Source organism: Thermobia domestica, chromosome 9 (genome assembly GCF_964235325.1).
Source record: "Thermobia domestica chromosome 9, izTheDome1.hap1.1, whole genome shotgun sequence".
NCBI lineage: Eukaryota > Metazoa > Arthropoda > Insecta > Zygentoma > Lepismatidae > Thermobia > Thermobia domestica.
In genome coordinates this window covers 44,210,147-44,233,331 of record NC_137462.1, presented here as the reverse complement: position 1 = coordinate 44,233,331, position 23,185 = coordinate 44,210,147, and the positions used below count along the sequence as shown (strand labels likewise).

Sequence of the window (23,185 nt, the reverse complement as noted above, 5' to 3'; positions counted from 1 at the left end):
ATTCCAAAATACAATCTTCTAAAGTAAAAAGAGTGGCCAAGATTTTTGAACAAGACTGTACATAGATATTGAAAGGTCAAGTTTTCTTTGAAGGTATTGACATTTTCGAAGAACTCAGATTTTGTTAAGATCTCTGAGTGACGTATACTATAAACAAAATTTTCTTCCTTTCAGAAATCGACATAAACAACACCTAGTGACGCTTATTGCAAACTCCAAAGTTCAACATGTTGTCTATATCAGAGTTGCTTGTCTTCATAATTACATCCTTCGTTGGATTCACTGGCTTAATATATTGGTTTTTTGCAAGCAGATATCGTTATTGGAAAAAGAAAGGAGTGCCTTACCTGGAACCTGTCCCGTTCTTTGGAAATGTGAAAGACAATTTATTGAGCAAAATTCATTTGTCAGAGCTGCAAGCAAAGATTTACAAAGAATTAGAAGGTAATCGATTTGGTGGATTCTACGCACTTTGGAATCCAGCGTTAATGATACGAGATCCTGATTTAATAAAGGCGGTCCTTATTAAAGATTTTTCATATTTTAGTGATCGCGATTTTAAGGTGGACGAAGAAGTGGATCCTATAGAAGGAAGAAACGTATTCGCACGGAGAGGAGAGAAATGGAGACATTTAAGAATTAAAATGACTCCAGTATTTACTTCAGGAAGAATGAAACAGATGTTTCCATTTGTGGCAGAATGTGCTGAAGAACTCAACACATGCCTGGAAAAATCTGCTAAATCTAAAGAGCCTTTAGAGATAAGAGACATTGTTGCCAGGTTCACTACTGATGTTATTGCTTCTTGTGCGTTTGGTATCAAAGGAAATGCTCTCCAGGACCCTAACTCAGAATTTAGACAAATGGGAATTAAAATAATGGACACTACAGGATTTCTTCGCAGTTTGCAAGTTTTTACTCTGTTCGTCTTGCCTGGTCTTGCACGCTTTTTGGGCTTCGGATTCACAACTCGTGAAGTTACAAATTGGGCAAGATCTTTCGTGAAGGAAACATTGGAATATCGTGAAAAGAACAAAGTGAAGAGAAACGATTTTGTAGATTTATTGATAGAATTGCATAAGAAGGGCCAATTGGAGGATGACTCACAGAATGGACATGCAAATGGTGTTGCGGCTGAATCCAAGAACAACAGTGAGGGTAAGTACGAGATTCAGTTCTAAATACTAATACATTTAATTATTTGTATGTAGTTTCTCTCTGTTTGCAAATATTTCTTTACTTCGTATTTACGATAAGCAAAGGGCAGCCAAAGTGGAAAATAGAGCAAAATGATATATTAATTTTTTGTTACACGTATTTCCCGAAAATCACAATTCTATGAGTATAGAGCGCCAAGTATCTGCAAATTTAAGATGCCATGGAGAGCACATTTATTACTTTTAACGCAACTGACGTTCCAAAGAAACTCTTTTGGGTCTGTTGAAAATATAGGATCCTCCCTGAACTTTGTGGAAATACTATAATATTCACACTGTTCTACATTCTTTCTACCCTTAAGTAGCGAAACACCAAGTGCGATATTGTACAATCACCCTGATAACCAGAGTACTGAGAACACTGTTGTGAGAGAAGAATTCCTTTCTCTGGAATGGCCAATACCTCTACAAGTCGGCGATTTTTTAGAGTAGTGATTAGAAAATTAAATCAACATAATGAAACCGATATAAACTATTATAAACTTTTATTTTTATTGTGCTTTTGTAGAAAATATTCACTCCGTAAATGTTAGTGTAGTTATAGCTAGAAACAAAGCTAGACACTACACAATGTTATTAATTGTATACCTAAGTACATTTATTTCGTTTTGTAAAATATGCCAATTTATATATGAACTGTATTGATTCATTATAATCAACCATTATCAATCCACTACTGGATAGAAGCCTCATCATTTTTCTCTACAATCGTATGCTGTAATTTGGACAATTCCTTCCCTTTTTTATGTAGCAATGTGTTCCTTGATTTCCTCACAATATCTTGTAGGAGGACGTCTCATTGGTGATATCTTATTTCTTAGTATCTAATTCAACGTTAATTTTAATTTTTCTTTTGCGTTGTATTAGCTCTAATTGATTTACATATGGATAAATTAGGAACAATTATATCTTCTTGACACCTCAAAACGATTCTACAGGTATGTGCCACCAGAGTATAAAAGCTCTATACCTGATAGAGGTTTCCACGGGCCAGAAGTTTTAGCCGGGACCCAGCCCGGCCCGGCCCGTGAATTTATGTGAGGCCCGACCCAAGTCCAAAATATATTCTAGCACTTAGGCTCGAGCCCGACCTGAGCTCGTGTGATAATTAAATGAGCCCGAAATAAGCCCGAGTTACAGAAACTTAATCATTAACGCAAAATTGTATTTTTATTTACATCAATTACAAGTTGAATTTTGCAGTTGTGCTTTAAAAGTTCTGCAAATGGACGGCCCAACAAATATCGTTGTACATATATTTACAAAGTTAGGCCCAAGAAATATGGTTGTATATATAAAAAATTACTGCCCGAGCCCGGCCCGGGACTCAAGTAATATATGTTTTGTAGGCCAGAGGGCTCGGACCGAGCCCGTGCAGACCTCTAATACCTGCGTGTCATTTTACAGAAAATGTCTACAATGAGAACTACCTCTTGACATCAAATGGCGTCAATGGTACACAGCAATAGCTATGAATGACGCTATATGGCGTCAAGTGGCAGCGAACGAGTTAAAGAGCCATAGGCACTACATTACTTCTGAAATACCCTTACAATATTTGCAGATTTTACTTTGTTCTAAAAGAGCCTAGGAACCTCATAATAAGATTTCTTATAAACTAGAGTCCTTTGTTAGTTATTATTCTCTATTGCGCAAATAGATATCGTATTAAGCATTTTTATGCACATTATGATATTTTGTTCTATCATAATAACAGTTCCTCGTACCAGAGACCTGCACGGGTCGTGCTTGGGCGAGGCGACTCTGTTATTTTCTTTAATGCCGGGCCGGGTTTGGGCGGGCCGACACTGATTTCTCTTCAGGTCGGGCCGGGCTGGGGCCGATTAATTGCAATTCTTTAATAATTATTGACTTTGGTTAAAAAGCCAAACGTTGAAGAAGTGTGCCCGTGAAAAATGTTACAAAGAATGCAATAGCTATTTACAGTTTGTGTTACTTAACGGCTCTACTTTCACTAAGAGGATTGCCGGCATTGTGCGGTAAATTGAGCTCTGACCTTGACTTTCACTGAACCCAATATGACAAAAAAGGGGTAGGAAAGTTTTGCCTGTCGCTAAACAATATTGCCATCTTCACTTTATGTTAAAGATCACTTAGATTTTTGTTGCAGGAAATGTAGTTTTTGTTTTCTTGATGACAGGCAATGATCTAGGGGCAATGGCACCATTCGGGAGGGAAGCGTCAGGTTGTGAACCAGAGTTTAGAAAATGTTTCTGAATGTTAGGTCAAGTTTAATACTAAATTTTGAGAAAGATTGGGGCTCAAGCTAATTTTTTAAAAAATTTATCGGGCCGGTTTCGGGCCAAAAACTTTAAAAATTTATCGGCCCGGGCCGGGCTTGGGCCAAGAATTTTAAAAAAACTTCTCGGTCCAGGCCGGGCTCGGGCCGAAAATCTCCAAAAATTTTCGCGAACGTGCTGGGCCGAGCCTAGGTACATTCGGACTGGACTGGGCTCGGGCCGAAAAAATTCGACCCGTGCAGGTCTCTACCTTGTACAACGTGTAGAAGAGCTCAACAATTAAAATAAATAACAGGAGCATACAAAATATATTTTATGTGTGCATGAATTTTAAGGGATGTCCAAGAGATGGTGTAAGTAGTTCTATATTGCATAGAGGCATAATGTTACTACCTTTATGCGAAAGTTTCAATATGTTTCGTTAGCATTCAGTATGTTTTACTTTACGGAAGTGTAAAAGACATTCTTTGAGCGTTGAATATGTCAACTTTGGTGCCTACAAATCACAATTTGCGGGAAGCTTTGCTTTTTTGCTTCCATTTGAAGAAAAGTGCTCCTGAAAGTCAACGAATGTTGTCAAAAGCTTATGGTGAGTGGTGTATATATATATATATATATATATATATATATATATATATATATATATATATATATATATATAATGATTTTGACACGGAAAATAAGGAACACTCAGGTCAGCCGCAAAAGTTTGAAGATGAAGAACTGGAAGCTTTACTCGATGAAGACTCGAACCAATCGCACGAAGAACTTGCAGCAATATTAAATGTGCGTTGATTTATGATTTCTAGACGTTTGAAGATCATTGGAATCATTTACTAGCATGTACGTTGGATGCCATACGGGTTGAAGCCCATGGGACGTTGAAAGGCGCAAAACGACCTGTGAATTGTTGCTTTAAAGAGACAGAAGAAAACGTTTATGTTTCGTATCGTGACGGCAGAGTAAAATGAATACGTTACGATATTTCAAAGCGCAAAAAAACATTGTGCAGGCGACATGAACCATCAACATCGATGGCAAAGTCGAATATTCATGACGCCACGGTTATGCTCCGTATTTGGTAAAATAGCCTGGTTGTAGTGTATTATGAGCTATTCCAACCGAACGAAACCATCACTGGGGAACATTACCATCAACAATTGATGCAATATAACTGAACAGTGAACCAAAACCGGCCAGATTTCGCAAAAAGACGCGACAGAGTGATCTTCCAGCACGACAATGCTCAGTTCACGTTGCAAAACCGGACAAGGGAACATAAAAAGCGCTTAACTGGGATATTCTACCAAACGCGTCGTATCGTCAGATATTGTTCCTTTCGATTACCAGCTATTCCGATAGATGATGACTTATGATTTGTCTAAGCAGTGCTTCCATTGTTATGAGGATACAAGAAAAAAGTCAATTCGTAAGTAGCTTCTAAAGATGTGTCATTCTTTCGACGTTTAATTCACCTATTGCCAGAAAGATAGGGAAAAGTAGTGTCTAGCGATGCACAAGACTTTGAATGATCAATCTGTAATATTTTTTCACAATAAAGCCGGATTGTTATCAACAAATCCCTTTAAATTAATGCACATTACCAATATATTCATGTGCCATATGTTTGTATATGTACTATCCATAAATTGTAATTCAGAAATATTTTTATTATTTGTGTTATATGTACATTTGGTTTTGGTCAGCAAGTATATTTTACATGGCGGAAAATAATATGGACCTTCCGGTTAATTCACAGAAGCCATAGTTATTGTTATTGTTGGAATGGTGAAGAATTGGTTTTGTCTACAGGTAATAATTTATCCTTGCCATTTGTCCAGTTGGATCACACTATGGGGATTCATTGTTTTAGGTTTATCACTTGTTTTCAGCTCCAAACATCTACGGTATCAAGACTAGCTTAACCTGACATTAAAACCACACTAGTTTTTATCGAGAATCTAAAGCACTGTAGACGTTAACACATTAATGCACTACTATCATTGTTATTTTTCAGAATTCACTCTTGATGATATAGCAGCTCAGATGGTAATGTTCTTCGGCGCTGGATTTGATACAAGTTCCACTGTAATAAGCTTTGGTTTATATGAGTTGGCTTTGCAACAGGATATTCAACAGAGATTGAGACAAGAGATTGATGACGTAATTGAGAAATATGGAGGGAAAATAACATATGAAGGTATCCAAAAAATGGAGTATCTGGACAAAGTTGTTTCAGGTAAATCTTAGGATATTTCCTTGCTTTACACAAGTTTAGAAGGTAGGAATGCCACCGGTTCTTTCCTTATAATGCATACCAGGATGTTTAATTTCGGAAATGTGCCTGTAGATTTCACAGGGAGCTTTAGGGAATGTTGAATCTTCTTTTCCAGTTTATTCGGAAGTTAGAAAATGTGACATCACATACCATTGTTTCTTTCGCCGAGCCGATCACATACCTGTGAATCAAAACGAAAGTTGCATTTAATGCCTTAGGCTCAGTTCTTCGGACATTTCTACAACAGTATTCAGTAAAATATTATTACATGTTGTTGATAATTATATAAGATTGGTGGAAACATGTTATTTTGAAATTAATATCATGCTGCTGGAACACAACGAAAATGTTTAACTCAATTTATTATTGTCGAAAGAGTATTGTAAAGAGCTAAAACATTGGTTTACGCTTTCATGTTCATCATGTTCACCGTGTCCGACTATTGCTACTACATCGAATAAATAATAATAATAATAATAGTAATAATAATAATAATAATAATAATAATAATAATAATAATAATAATAATAATAATAATAATAATAATAATGGGAAGAGTAAAGGAACATGTTAGAGCATGGAAGTAAGGGAAATGATGAAAAGTCAGCATAACAGAACACGCGATTGTGTAAGATCATTCTATCGGTAATTACCCAAAAGAAACAATTAATGATGAGCGCAACAGTCTTGGTCTTGCAGTTTTTGCAAGAGTCTTGCATGCAAGACCAAGACAAAGACCAGATATCCCGATGCAAGACCAAGACCAAGACCATGTATCCCGATGCAAGACCAAGACCAAGACTAGATATCCCGATGCAAGACCAAGATCAAGAGCAAGACCATACCTGCAAGACCAAGACCAAGACCAAGACTCTTGCGCAAGAGTCTTGCACAACTACCGGCACTACTTGAATCCTTTTTATAGAATGTAAAAAAGGGAAAAATCATTACATCTTTCACTTGAATTTCTTAGGTTCAGTAAAAATGCCGCTGGAGTGAATATGTTCCAAGTAGTTTATGCAATCCGTGAGAGTCGATCTGTCCCTGTAGCACATAGCTAAGTATGTCGTTTCCTGAGTTGAATGTTCGCGTTTTCTGTAGTTATTACTCGTTTTCTAGCCACACAGGTGTCATTCTAATCAAAGCTTGTTTCACACAAAGCTTGTTTCGCCAAATGTGTCATTGGTGCTAGATTACGATGCATTCCCATTTTTTTTTAAAGGAATGAGATTACTTAGCGGAAAATCAGACACCATTCTACAGGTGTGTATTATCTGGAGTAAACATAAACCTTTGACCTTCGAGCTGATAAAGTTTGTTGACTCGTCCTGGATAAATATAACAAACGAGGGATTTGTTTTTCACCCTTCAGTTGCTTTGCCTCGGGCAGTCTGTTGCAGTGATGCCAACCCATGGGATAAATCCCATAGTGTGGGATTTTTTTGATCATAATTTCTCGATTAGGGATAAAGGGAATTTTTGTATAAATTTGCAGCATATATGGGATATTTCATATATTTACTTGATCAACGCCAACAAAAATTAATAATGGGCCAGAAGTAAACTAATGAGTTTATAATAGGCGTGAAATCAGTGCTAATTGTCAAATTTTGTTGCTGTACAATGATGCTAATATGAAAATGATTTACGCAGTGGTTTGAGATTCACAAGAAATAAATATCAAGAAACGTATATTGTAATCTGATATTGAAAAAGAAAAAGAAAGAAGAAAGTACCAAAATGAGAGACAATCAGCTTCCAAACTTTCGACATGTAATGACTCCAGAATAATACTTGTCTATTTTCATGACGTTCTGCACAAAAACCTGTTTTAAATATGAAGTTTTGACAACATGTACTTGTTTTTGTGAACATTTTCAAGTATTTTTTTTCAGTTAAGGAAGATACTTTTTTGACACATACTATTTTCAAGTTTCATATTTTTTTAAGTTTTGATTTTTTATAATTAAGTTAGTACTACGTCGGAAATTCAAGAGCAAAATGGAAATTTCTGCCTCTTGAAATGGTATTTTGTAACATTTTAGGTTGACACCACTGGTCTGCTGACAAAACGCCACAAACGTCCAGTAAGAAGAAATTTGCAAAATAAAAAAACGCAAGAGCGAGCACAAAAACTAAATTTCATGGGTACATTGAAGCTGTTGCGGGAAGGGGGGAGAATCCTTATCGGTTGCGCTAACTACGCAAAAACAAAAAATTGAAGAATAAAGTGGCAATAAAAATGAAAAACAGAAACACTTCAGGACTGAAAAAATATCCTTTATCAATGCATAAGAACAAAGCGCAGGACTTATTTCCATTAAAGCAGCAGCAAACTCGAAGTATTGCAGATTTCTTTAAACTTAGTTTGTTTATAATCATTAATATTTTATTTTTTCTCTATGTTTTGGCCAATATTTCTAAACATATCATCATCAGCATCATCATCATCATCATAGCTATTCAGCCGTTATTGGCAGGTCACTTGCTGCAACTGAGAAGCTTCGATGTACGGTGGTCCTCAGCTAGTCTCTTCCTCTCGACGTAGGAATTTTCTGTTTTAATACCTTCCTTCAACTACAGTCTCCTTCGCATCTCCCTCTCTTTCCTTCCACCATACCCTCTAGCATGTCCCTCATAATACAGTTCCTCCTCAGCCAATGTCCCAACTGGTTCCTCTTCCTCCTCTTAATTACATCTAACATTTTCCTTTTCTCCCCTACTGGTATACTATTTCTAACGCCTTCTCATTCGTCTTACGTTCAACCCAGCTAATTATCTCCTTTTTCCTCCATGCCCACGTTTCAAGAGCCTCCAATTCTTTCATCGCTTTTGCGTAATGTCTATGTTTCTGCTCCATACAGTACATATTGGAATCAGCAAAACAAAACCTCAATATTTAATTGTATATTCAATATTAAGATTAGCTAATCGAGGTTGAGAAAAAAAAACTGACGCCTTAAGATTGTAAAAATAATTTTGCAATTCATATTATTTTAGTAATCTGTGCCGCCTTGATTTTCTTTCATGCGTCTCAGGGTAGCCTGCCCAGTTTTAGGAACCGGTGAAATATTGGATCTGTTAAAAAATATAAAAAGGTCACGAAAGGTTGTGATTTATCTTATACGTAGTGTAGCGTGGTCATCAATTGAAAAAAAAAAAAAAGTCATCGCCTATGTTGTACACTGTCATCATACTTACACGAAGGTAAACTATATTGCATTTAGAAACATACATTGTATTTCCGTTACTATTGGTACATTGTAGGATTTTTTATCCCTTATATCCAGAGTAAAATTTTCCTATAAAAAGTATAAGATTTCTTAATAGCAAGACTTGCAAGACTCTTGCAAGCAAGACAAAAAACAAGACCAAGACCAAGACTGGATGTGCAAGAGCAAAACCAAGACCAAGACCACCCGGGTCCTGGTATTAGTCTTGCATTTGCTCATCACTGGGAAACATGTGCCATTTGAATATAACTCTTACCCTTTTAACTGTCTAATGGTCGATTCAATGTCAAAATGTTACCTTCAGGAGCGCAGTATTGTGTGGTATATACTCACGACTAGTTTCTTTGTTGAAATTCAACTTCCATTTTCAGCATTGAGGCTATATGAAACTAGGACGTACTGTATAGGTTGGGATGTGAATAATCGCGATGAGTCAAATGTTTTTCTACCGGAAATTGAAACTAGGACCACTTGTACGAAAGGCTTACATGCTAGTATAGTGGTAATTTCCACGAATGGTGTCGGACTTTATTTTTCGTTCTTTTCTGTATAATATTCAGTTAGTGAGGACTCATGCTGGATCCGTGATATAATTGCAATACATGCATGTTGTTGGTATTATTGTGTTTTAATTATAGAGAGAGTGACAAAGCAGATCCGGCTGAGTGGTTGTGAATATCATTCCTTATTCTTTCCTGATAACAAAGATGCGTTATGTAAGCAAGTTATATAATGAACATAAAGAAATACTTGCTGATAATCCAGTAAATATGAACCTTGATCCCAGTACCACAATCTGGTCAGAATTTCTAAAATCAAGGAGGAAGAAATTCCAAGCAAGCCAAGGAAGAACTTTGCTTTATAATCTTGCAGATTTCAAGATTAGAGACAGAAAGTCGCAGAACTGGATAAGCGAATGTACCTTTCAGTGGTAGAGCGTTCACCTTCGGAACTTGGCGTTCCTGCGTCAATTCCAGCTATCGCCGAGTGGACTTGTGGTGGACAAACACCTGTTCGTGGGTTTTCTCGGAGTTCTTCCGTTTCATCCCATTTTATTCATTTCACCATTTCATTTATTTCTCATCATCATTGTCTCCTTTAGGCTAGCAGACATAATCGTGGGACGTAAAACTCCATTTTTCCTTGACCATTACTATTTTTAACGATCTTCCTCATTTGTTGCTCCTTACAAACTTCGTCCAAAGTTCAAAACATAGTTTTGCTACATACATGACACTAAATTGCTCTGTAATTGTTCTTCATTCTAGATTCGATTTTGTATCCAATAGAATCCCTTATGGTGCCTTTCCTATTTCTTTTTCTCAAGAAAGAAAAGCTCTATTTTGGTGTAATATGGTACACACGTGTTCACAAAAAAGCTGGAAACTCGTTCAGAAACTAAGTCCGAAAAAGCGAGCCTAGATCCGTCAAAATTCCCGCAGATCTATACACAGGGAATTGCCGTTCTTTATATTGACACCAGCTGCAAACCGTACTGTCATCCGAGCGCTGTGAAAATGTAAATACAAAACCAAACTACTTATTTCTGAGATTAATATTGATTGCACACCTCATGCACAGTTTCAATATGCAAAATCAACCTTTATCTTAAGAAGAAATTGCTGAAAACGACAGAAAATGGATATTTTAACCTCCAAGTAGGAACCTGTGCTTGGAGCAATTCAAGTATCAATATTATAACACAAACTCTTGTAATTTGCGTCTGTGGTCAAGCTGGTTTAGTGCTACCACTGATATTTCTGAAACGAAGGGCGACGGTTCGAGCCTTTTTCTTCCTTTTTTTGTAAATATATGAGAACTTTTTAATAAATATAAATTTCAACTGTGAAGTGATTGGAAACACATTATCCGACGAACTGTCACTTTTCAAATCCCTGTCCCATTTACTAGCCCGCCATGTCCATAATTCATATACGAAAACGCTAAAATGAGAAATGTGAACACAGTTGAATACCTAAAACCACACCTCCAACATGAAAATTATTCATATATATATTTCGGGGGCTTTGCTAACTTCTTTCTTGGAAATGTGAACATTCTAGAATTTCGGGGGGGGGGGGATCAAGCCCGGAAGTCCCCTAAAATACACGTATATATATATGCTTGTATTTTATTGCATTAAAAAAACTTATGGTACCTCATACTCTAGATTCTTATAAAGCAATTTGAACAATTATTTAGAAAATATGTATTGCTTAAAATCGGATTAAATCGCAATGCCAGTAATTTGTAATAACTTACATTTGTATTTATTTACATTGAATGTGTACTTGTTTTATACTGTATAGCATGAATATTAGCTGCTACATAAGAACCAATTATCTATAATTGAATTTAAGTAGGAAATTGATATAGTTATTATAAGAAGAAGTTTGTGAAAATTAAGTGTATAATGGTTGTATCTGAAATAGATGTTGCGTAATGGTGTAATTGGTTACCACGCCAGCTTTGGAATACTGGTCTGTTCACACTGTCCATCCTTAGGGATGTGCAGAGTCGAGTCGAGACAGAATTTTCCTGGCAAAATTCGAGTCGAGACACAGCTCTTCTAATAGAAAAATATACATTTGTCGAGTTGAGACATCACTTTTACAAGCACATTGTCGAGATGAGACGGCCTCAAATCTTGTCTCGTGCGCATCTCCATCCATCCTACCTAGATAAAATCAATTTTGGATGCGAATATTCAATTTCTTTTAACGATAACTGTAATCTACGATACAGATTGAAGTAAGATATTGGCTTGAACTGCCTTATTACCCACTTAACCTTCGTATACTGCAATTATATCAAATTGTGGCATAAATATTTATAATTATTAGAATGTAAACACTGAAGAATATATATTCACACACAATGAGGAAGAACTCAAATTGGTTGCAAGTTTATTTAAAATTAACTCTCTTGAAATCTAAATCATCATTATTAGAAAGAAAGCAAGAGGACCGGTTTGTTAATTTGGACATATTATAAGAGATTGAGGAATGTGTATTGAATCGAAAAGAATATATGAAACTAAATGGAATGGCATGTGGAACCGAACTTGAACGAGGATAGGATGTGTAAATGAAAAATGAAAGAAAGCAATGGTTAACAGCAGTAGTCACTACTTACAGCAGATGAATGAAATCTAGCCCCCCCCAAAAAAGTTCAACAATTCTGAAACATGAGGGCGTCACACTTTCTTAGTTTCCTGATATAATTGAAAAATGGATATTGCATATTGTTCGCACCTTCAATATAGTTACCTAACAAACCAAGTACGGTCGACTGACTAGACGTCAAGTGAGTGAAATTTATATAGGAAGTTTCGCTACAGCGTTCACCGAAGTGACGCAGACGTGGTGTTGAAGCTTCTGGTATGTCCTATTTTGTAATGGATTTTAGGCCAGTGAGATTTCTTTATACGTATCAGAAAACTCTTTAACTCCATACTAAAGGCGTGTCGTATGATTTATTCAAATCGTCAGGTATTCGGACAACCATGAGCCCAATTCGTTTTGCTTCACTGCTCACAGGTTTAACTTGAAATAAATTCTTACTTTTCCACGGAATCACAACTGTTTGAGTGCTCATTTTATTATGGGTGAAATGTATAATTCTGCAAGTAGTAAAAATTTCCATCCCCATCTCCGAGATTCGATCCCTCGTCCTTTAGCTCAGTAGTTCGACACGTAGACAACCAGACTAATTGTCGTTGTGTAACAGCTTGCAGGAAAATCGGTTTGAACTGCACGAAGGAAATTGAGGGCATTGATTATAGCTGGATTGAGGCAACTACCATGTGCGCCCATGTATACATAATTTCGAAATATTTTATCCTTAAGTATTACAATGATGAATTGTTTCTACAGTACAGTTAATAACGTATCAACATATCTTATTACACTTAAAAGAAGAAAATACAGATTTACAGAATGTTTTCGATTGTGAACGTTGGATTGTGGGTTCGAACCTATCATCTTTGGTTTACTGTTTCCCGAAGATACTCGAAGTTGAACTTAGGAAATGTTTGCCTCAAAAGACCAATATTACACAGTCCAAGTTCAAAAACTAGTTCTTATAGCAAACATTAGCTCTAGCGGTAATGAGTAACTAGTGTTCTCTCGCCAAAAATTGATGGCCCCAGTGCAACGATCCGCGGTGGCCCCACTACCGTTTTGAAAATTATACCACCGGTGGCAGAGATGCGACGAAATGCCAATTAATTACAAAATTACTCCATCAAAATATGTTAAATAGCCTATATGCATGATTCATTTACATTGAGATGAGTCTAAAAAGGACTTATATATATATATATATATATATATATATATATATATATATATATATATATAAAGTTCTCCCGGAATGGCGCGAAATAGCAACCTTGTGATGTAGAAGCATGGGTTATTCTTGACCCCGTAGCTGACTTTAGGAACATTCGTCAGGAAGAACATATAATAATAAACGCATGCACATGACTGGTTGTTTCGGTCCCTTCGCCCATTCTCCGCGACGAATCGAAAGACGGACCGAAAAGAAGTCATCGCCGCTATATGGTTGTAACTGCAACACTCCTACTCTAGATGTCTGTTTCGACTCGACGAAACCCTGCCGCCAGGGACACACTAGCGGCAATCTTTCGATTCGTCGCTATATCGACGATCGACATTTACCGGCAAGTGGGCCACTAGATATTGGCGACGTTAACGGCACGGGGTCAAATTTCATCTCACAAATGTGAGATATTCTATTTTTTGGCATAAATTTTAAATCCTCTCCTCTGTTAGGATACACATCTTAATAAGAATGGCGTGACAGCAAGCCAGTCCGCGCATGGCACCCTAAAATGTTCTAGGAGGGACTATCTTCATGATTGCTATATATTATGTTTGGCATTTCTGTTTGCATACATTTCGTGAGTCAGAGGGCGGCCCAACCTGCCCCCTTCGGGGGCCCATGAGTCAGAGGTAGATGAAAGTGTTAACTAATAAAAATAATTTCAAACGGTTAAGCCATTTTTTGTTCTGATAGACGACGTCTTTTTCATTTATATCTTATATAGATATATACAGATTAATAGCATTATTACTGTCTTATTATTTATTTCATTTTTACCATATACTTTTTTCAACGTTCAAGTCATTTAGGCTAAAGAATTCATACAAATAAATTCTAGTTCAAGTAAAATTTTAATGGACCCTTAACGGGAATTGAACGCGCGACTATAAGACCCAACAATGAACGCGCTAGGCATTAGATATTAAAACGAAACTGACTTATTGAACGTTCCTCAGTAACTGATTTTTTTTTATTTGTAATTGTTTTACTATATTTTATAGTTTTAGCAGAACCTCTTTAACAACAGGGGCACGAACACAGAATTATCACAGATAGGTAAAAACACGAGCCTCTCCCAGCGGGAATAAAACCCGGTACTCCACTGGAATATCGGAATTCACATACTAACCATTGGAATATCGGTGTAAGGTAAACAAAGGAGCATAAATAAATACATATTGCACATTCCGACGAAACGCAAACTTCCCAATGAAAGCAATATTAAAGGAAAAATGGAAAAACTTAGTGAGCTCTTGAAAGAGCTCGAAGGTCACCTGGGTATGAAGACAAAAGGTCTTTATTCAGGTATTAATATCTCCGATTATCGCCGTTAGGTTCGATGACGCATCATAATCTTCTTGGTAATGAGTTAACCAAGCTAGCAACATATTGATGTCCCTGTGCTATTTCTTCCGACCGTCAGAAACTAGCTTCCAAAGTGCGTCAGCAGTCCTTGGTGGGGGATCAGGCCAATTTTCGTGTAGAGTTTTTGTAACTTCCGCCCATACATTTTCCATTGGGTTCAAGTCAGATCCTCTTGGAACCCAATCGACTAGCTCAATATTGGGTTCCTCTTGAAACCAGGCATAAACTAGATGGGAATCATGTATTGAGCTATGATCTTGTTGAACTTTTACAATGCCGTCTTCAAATAAATTTTTCGCAGCTGGGAGCAAGCCATACTACACAATATCCAGATACTTCTGGCTCTTCAACTGGCCTTCTATACGGTGTAATTTACCAACTGTATCCTTACACAGCCATCCCCAGCAGTGAATAGTAACATGCCCCATTCGATGAGATCTGTACATGTACTGTGGATCGTAACGTTTTCCTGTGGGTCTATACACAAGTCGAGGACCATCATTTGCTGAAGATAATATCTTTTCGTCTGTGAAAATTACATGATCCCAGCTACGACCAATATTTGCCTCAGCAAATGCTAGTCGATCAACTTTATGACTATCTGTGAATTGCTCCTTACGCGCTGCGCGATATGCGTGAAGCCCTGCATCTTTAAGGCGTCGCCCAGCGGTGAGGAAGGAGCCAGGAAAACGAGACGCTATCACTAACTGCCGAGATGACATGAAAGGATTGCGACGGCTTACATCCACTAGGGCCCGATCTTGTTGTGGGGTTGAAACCCTTTGAAGGACAGTGCCAGATTTTGTAGACACGATACCTGTTTCCCAGTATCTCTTCCACCAAGTATATGCTGTAGAACAGGGAACAACAAGACGTTCGCTAGCTTGTCTCACACTCATACCACCGTATTCAACACTAGCAGTAAGCTGCTCGCGAACATTCTGACCACGATGAACCATAACTAATGAATCAATTGCAACAGTTTGGCTGTAGGTGATTTTGTTACTCGTAGGCTTATGGGGAGAAACTCGTCTGCTGCGACAAGGCATACGTCATGTTTTCGTAGTTCAGCATTCACAAAAAAAGTGTTACATAGTTGTGTGACACACAACACACAAACACACAAACACACACACACACACACACACACACACATATATATATATATATATATATATATATATATATATATATATATATATATATATATATATATATATATATATATATATATATATATATATATATATCAGGAAATTGAATAATTTTACATTTTTGACGTATGTGTTAACGTTTTCATACATAAATTCTGGAAATGGCGGGCTAGTAAATGTAACAGAAATTTGAAAAGTGATAGTTCGTCTAATTGTTTTTCCAAGCACTTCAAAGTAGAAAATTTATATTTATAACAATGTTCCCATATATTTAAAAAAAAAAAAGAATAAAAACGAACTCCCCGCACGGAGGCGCGAACCGTCGCCCTTCCCTTCAAAAATTTCAATCAGCATTAGTAAACCCGCTTGGATACCGAAGCACTTAGAAGGAAATGCGTTATAATATTGATAATTGTATCGCTCCAAGCGCAGGTTGACACTTGAAGTTTTAAATAGTCATTTTCGGTCTTTTTCAGTAATTTCTACTTAAGATGTTGATTGTTTTTGCATATTGGAACTGTGTATGAAGTGTGCAATCAATATTAATCTCAGAAATAAGTAGTTTGATCTTGTTTTTGCATTTTCACATCGCTCGGATGACAGTACGGTTTGCAGCTAGTGTCTATATAAAGGACGGAGGGAAAATGCAATTCCCTGTGTATAGATCTGCGGAAATTGTGACGGATCTAGGCTCACTTTTTAGGACTTAGTTTCTGAATGAGTTTCCCGCTTTTTGTGAACGGGTGTGTACGTATTTTCTTTGAGACTTCTGAATCTCCTTTATTTGAGCCGGATTAGAGGCTGGATTTACTCTAGCTAAAGAAATTCATTCTTCGTTAAATTTCGTAGAAACATCCAGTTTATCATAAAACATCTATCTGTTTCCTTTGAGATTTCGGGCTATTAGTATGATCTTGCTCCGTAACGGAATTAATCAGAGAAAAGGAGGTGAATTTTAATCATCTTAGGAAAAATATTCCTTCATAAGAGTAACTAGATTTTGACAAATATGACATGATTTGTTTCAGACTTCGTTATGGGATCTACTGCTTAGAATTAAATCAATCAAAGTGAAGGGGGAATTCAATTTATATATAGGGTGATTCAAAACAACACCGACAACATTTGGGAGGTGATTTCTGACACTAAGATAAGAAAAAAGTATAGACCAACCTGGATGCACAAATGCTTCCTTTCGGAGTTATAGGCTGCCGAAAACATAAAAAAATGAACTTTAAAGATCCCTACTTCCAATACTATAGTAAATAAGTAGATAAAGAACGTCTCTCATTTGGATCTCAAATGCTTGGTGGAGGTAAAGAGCACCTCTCATTCGGAAATCAAAGGATGAGTGAAGGGAAATAGGGCCTCTTATTCTAAACTCAAAGGTTGGATGGAGGTAAAATTCGCCTCTCATTCGAAACTCAAAAGCTGGGTGGAGGTAAAGCGCGCCCCTCATTCGAAACTCAAAGACTGGGTGGAGGGAAAGAGGGCCTCTCATTCGAAACTCAAAGGCTGCGTGAAGGTAAAGAGTACCTTTAATTCGAAACTCAAAGGCTGGGTGAAGGTAAAGCCCAACTCTCATTCTGAACCCAAAGGGTGGGTGGAGATAAAGAACACCTCTCATTCTGAACTCAAAGAATAGGTGGTGAAAAAAGAGCGCCTCTCATTCGGAATTCAAAGGCTGAGTGGAGGTAAAGGACTCCTCTCATTTTAAACTCAAAGGCTGGGTAAAGAGTGCCTGTCATTCGAAACTCAAAGGCTGGGTGAAGGTAAAGAGCGCCTTCATTCTGAATCCAAAAAATACGTGGAGTTAAAGAGCACATCTCACTCGGAATTCAAAGGCTAGGTGGAGGTAAGGATCCATAGTTCTATATTCCGGCACATAGAGAAGGCAATGTAGTCATCATCACTCTTGGGTCACCTTTATCCCCAGGTTTCTCCAGGTACCCATTTTACAGAGACGAGGTGAACCTCTGAACCACATTGGAACTAGAGTACAAGAAGAAAAATGTTGCCAAATCGGGAATCGAACCAAGATAGCAAAGCTGGTAAGTAGATGTTCCACCGAGTGCAAGACCGCGGCTTTGATGATAACATAATATTTATCTCATATTAATGGAGAACGATCAACTGATGTTTTACTGTATTTAATGTAAGAATTGTTCAGCGTTGATTTTGTACAGTAATTGTATATAGATTCCCCATTTTATTATATCAATTAGTTATGATTCAAATTAGGAACTTTTCCTGCTACAGTCAGGAGACGTGTAAAATTTCTATTGATCGTTCTCCTTAAATATGATTGAGACTCAATGTAGTATTTTCTGTTGCATGTGCAGCTTTCTTAGCTTCATCTAATTGTTTTGTGCTTCTTTTGAGCAGAAATCATGAGGAAACACCCGCCTGCAGCAGCTGCAATTGGTCGCATATGCATGAAAGATTATGTGATACCAGGAACCAATATTGTACTTGAAGCTGGTACTCGCATTAATATTCCTGTGCTTGGTCTGCACTACGATCCAAAATACTACCCGGACCCACAAAAATTTGATCCAGAAAGATTCAGCGAAGAAGGAAAGGCCAGTAGGCCTAATTACACTTATTTACCGTTTGGTGATGGACCCAGGATTTGTATAGGTCAGTACTTATTAATAATTATTTTCGTTGCGTAAATACGTAGGTAGTACACTTCACTAGTATATTTTAATATAATTTATACTAGAATCTTATACTTCCAAGGTTATACGCTCAATTTTGAAATTTATTGTTGCATATGTTAAAGTGGAGTGCTTCCCGTAAGTAAATTGTGCATAAAAATTCATGGTTCGTGAGGGAAGTAATGTGATAGAATTTATTATTATTATTACCAATGACTTACTTCGAGAGATGCCAGAAAAATGTACTACCAACTTTAGGCTTTGGGACTCCGTAGGAATGTCGTTCATCGTAACGCTGTTCAGCACTGACGTAACATTCGTTTGAATAGATGCAACATCCTGAAAACTTCACCCTTGAGGGCAGATTTGAAGTTAGGAAACATCATAAAGTGCGCTGGGGCCAAATCAGGCAAATATGGTTTATGGTAGGACTGTGATTTTTCTTTTGTTCAAAAAACGACAGTGTGCCGGCCAACACTATTTTTCTTGTAGGTCAGTTTTTGGCCAAAATAAAGCCACAGTCCTTGAACACCTCATATTCCCTCCAATTTGGCCCCAGTGGACTTCACCCTCTTTTCTAAGCTCAAATCTAGCCACCATGGGAACTTTCAGGCAGTTTCAGGGTTTTGCATCGATTCAAGCAAACGTGACGGTAGTGCTGAACAGTATTCCACTGAACGACTTTTCTAGGGCGTTCCAGACCCTAGCAATCGATACCGCAAGTGTGTAGAACTGGAAGAAATGTACTTAGAAAACTGGCGTGGTTTATTTTTTCTGGCACCGTTAACTATATTATTTCAAAGTAGTCACAGAAGTTTTATAATGTACTGTGTATTTCAGAAGTGATGGACGGATTTGTACATCATTGTTGTTCGGCTAAAGCACTAGAAATTCTGTCAAATTTCTTTCTTTCTTCTTTTTTTATTGTTATCACTTCAATTATCAATTTAGCCAAGATTTTCAGGAAACACACTGTACTACTGTGGACATTTGAAGCTATGTTATTATATGCAATGGTAGAGGTAGTTGCTATTAATGTTCATAGTTTGATTTAATTGAGTAGGCTACGTGATTAACCATTTGTTTATGTTGTAGCGTGGTGTGTGTGTACTCTTGGAATGCATCTAATTTTATATATAACGCTTTCCCCTATATGCCATTGCCTGGAAGTAAATAATAAACTGAAACGTAAATACTTCTTGGAGAGGCAAAATAGAACAGTGTGGAAGTAAGCTGAAAAGATATTCGGAATTCTGGTGGTCGGTCTTGCTTCGTTTTACATTTCTGAAGAGGTAAGAACGACTGATTCCCATATCAATTTCTTTTTACCCTGTCTTCTTTATCTTTTTTCCATATACGAGCACAGCAATCATAACGAGATAAAAGGATGACAATGACAACATGACTTGGTGCGTCTTGGGAATGTGTTACCGCCATCATTGCTTTATTGATATACGTACCACGAAGCTGTATACACTTACAGCGTCTATTGTTCTTCTGTTAACTGTACCCAGGGAATAAATTCATAGTCTTTTGATGTAGAAGAGCGAAAAATTACACAGTAACATGCAGTCAAATATTCTCATTTTCGGGTCTGTATAATCTTTCGGTTGGTTTGACGTGGCTCTCTAATCTTCCTTATCCTGAACCAAACGTTTTATTTCCATGTACGTTTTGTTCGCTACACCTGTATTATTTTCATTTACTTCTTGTTCTCTATACCTAGTATTATTTCCATGCACTTCTTTTCCCTATTTTGCATTATTTCCATGCACTTCTTTTTCCCTATGTTGCATTATTTCCATGTTCTTTCTTCCTTATATCTTGTGTTATTTTCATGTAGTTTTCCCTATATCTTGTATTATTTCCATGTGCTTTTCTCTTCCCGATCTTGTATTATTTCCATGTACTTTTTCTTCCCTATAAATTGTATTATTTCCATGCACTTTTTTTCCCTATATCTTGTATTATTTCCATGTACTTTTCCTTTTCTCTCTTGTATTATTTCCATGTATTTTTTCTTCTCTATAACGTGTATTATTTCATGTATTTTTCTTCTACTCTATATCTTGTATAATTTCCATGTGCTTTCCTTCCCTATATCTTGTGTTATTTTTCCCATATATTGTAATTGGAGAATCCCTGTAAATACTTTTTCATCTGCCATTCCCTTCATAGTTAATAACACGATTCTTCCTTTTATGTCTCATAATCTGTTAATTCATCCTATCTCTTCTTTTCGAAATATCCTTCAGTATATTCTATTTTCTCCTACTATTTCCAACACTCGTTTACTTGATACCTTAACTACCTTTCAATTTTTCAACGTTCTTCTATAGAACCACAACTTTTAAGGTTTCATTTCTCTGTTTCTCCTCTTCGTCTGAAGTCTATGCTTCACATCCATACAACGCTACACTCCATACATAACGCTCCCATCAGCCTTTCTTTGTTCCCAGTTAGAATACATTGTTTTTCTTCGAATTCTTCGTTCGAATCATTCTGTAGTTTATATTTATTTTGCATCTTTTGTTTCTTGTTATTCCGCTTCCTAGAAACAATTTCCACACCTCTTAAACGAGGTGATTATTTTGATAATTTTTCTTGCACATCTCCTCACTTTTGATTTGGTCTTCTTGATCATCATACTGGAATTGCCACTAAACATCTATTGCTTTCCGTATAAGCCATTAATAGACGTTGATTGTAATAGTAGACATAAACTGATTTGAAACCAAAGTCCAGTTAGGGGGGAATTCGAAATAAGGAGGGTCGGAAATTTCAATTAATTCAGTATCGCTGAGAGCGTGTCTTAATCAAAAGATCAGATAATTGAGTATGTTTCAAACATTTTCCATGAATCTTAGCCCTTAGCAGTCAAGAAATAACACCTCAGATAATACAGCAATATGCAAAACTATCAAAAGCTGTAGTAATTTTAAAAATATATGGGTAAACAACCCTCGACTCTTCTTGCCCATATAACTTTAAAAAAATATCTGTGTCAGAACCTGGAAGTTCACGGGACGTTCCATTTTTAACATTGAACATTCCGAAGGCTCCTACTGAAATTCAAACGTTAACTTATGTTACAGAAACAGGCTTCCTTCGAGGTTTCTATGGAACTTTTTCGGGTCTTTGCGGCATAATCACAGGACGGCTTGTGCACATCCAACTACTGTCGTATGACAGGTATATCTCATTGAAATGCAAGGGATGTCCGTTGGATATTTCCATTATCTTCTACTATGAATTTGAATGTCCTGGGAAAAGTATGGGACATGTAAAACATCCGACATATTCTACTATGTAGATGGACACACTGATAATTATCAATATGATCCCTTCTGAACCTAATGCCAAATGTAATGCATTTTGAATACTTCTGTTTGATACCACATTGTTTACTCTTAATTCTATTTATTACAGGTATGCGATTCGGGAATATGCAGACAAAGGTTGGTTTGGTTTACATGTTATCGAAGTACGAGTTTCATCCCTGTGAGAAGACATCTGTTCCGATGGAATATGAGGCACAGTCATTCGTCCTGCTAGCAAAACACGGCATATGGTTGAAGGTAGTGCCGAGAAGTACATAATTGGGTGGTAATCACCATTGGAGATTGACATGATAATACATTGCTTTGGACCTAAGACCAATATACAAGCCAATGAAATTTCTATTTTGATTTATTACATCTACCAGAGATAAATGAAATGAAATGAAATTTTGAGTTTTACGTCCCACGCTTATGCCGGTTAGGCTAAAGGAGACGGTGATAATGAGAGATGAATGAAATGGTGGAATGAAGAAAGTGGGAGGAAACCGGAGAACCCCGACAAAACCCACGCACACGGTGTTTGTTCACCACAATTCACTTGGCGGGAGCAGGGTTTGAACCCAGGACCCCAAGCACAAAAGGTGAACGCTCTACCACTGAGCCACCGCGGCCCCTACCATAGATAAAATACAAAGAAATATTCATGAATAGTAAAATTTGCCTACTTAATATTTCCCTAGCCTTATAATTTTATGTTATCTTTTGAGTATTAGTGTATCGATTGTTTAAATAAGGTGTCTATAGATTTAATTAATAGAATTCAATCTAATTTGGTAGTATTGCGATTTGGTAGTATAGTGGTTATGATTTACATATTGAATGTTAATTGATGTTTCAAATGTCTATAAATGAAATTCAAAATGACATATATTTATTTTATAATAAATTACTGATTAACAAAACAATTCATTTCATTGGTTGCAGACATATTCAATCTAAACCTTTATTAAGTAGATAAGCAAGTAATTAAGTAAATAAGTAATTTAGTAATTTAGTACACTAAAAGAATGTCTGCTGTCTCAAAAGATTAATAAAGAAGCAACTTTATAAAATTACCAAGAACTGAAGGATTTGGTCTTTGGTAGGGCAATCAGGAGACCTCCATGAGAATATTTGTAAATACATTCTCAACAAGACAAATTCAACTCAACAAAAAAGGTAAACTTACATACATGTCTCCGTACTAAGCAAACTCTCATTTCTCATTGATAATGACTTAAGCCAGAAGTCCTTCTCGTCTTCTTTCTCCTTCTGACTGGAAGTTTTGGAAAGTATTTATTAATATGTATTTGAGTAATACTTTCTCTAGCTTATAATACATAAACAACT

The 23,185-nt window shown here is 36.7% G+C and overlaps 1 protein-coding gene across 1 annotated transcript in view; it reads left to right on the top strand.

Annotated features, from left to right (window-relative positions):
• Positions 1 to 23,185, top strand: part of LOC145660800 (uncharacterized) — a 121,984-nt gene that overhangs the window by 10,282 nt on the left and 88,517 nt on the right. The window contains exons 2-5 of the mRNA XM_081726212.1: positions 175 to 1,158; positions 5,496 to 5,717; positions 18,241 to 18,495; positions 21,945 to 22,113. Coding sequence (XP_081582338.1) covers positions 228 to 1,158; positions 5,496 to 5,717; positions 18,241 to 18,495; positions 21,945 to 22,113 — 1,577 coding nt within the window. The 5' untranslated portion in view covers positions 175 to 227. The remainder of the gene's footprint in view (positions 1 to 174; positions 1,159 to 5,495; positions 5,718 to 18,240; positions 18,496 to 21,944; positions 22,114 to 23,185) is intronic.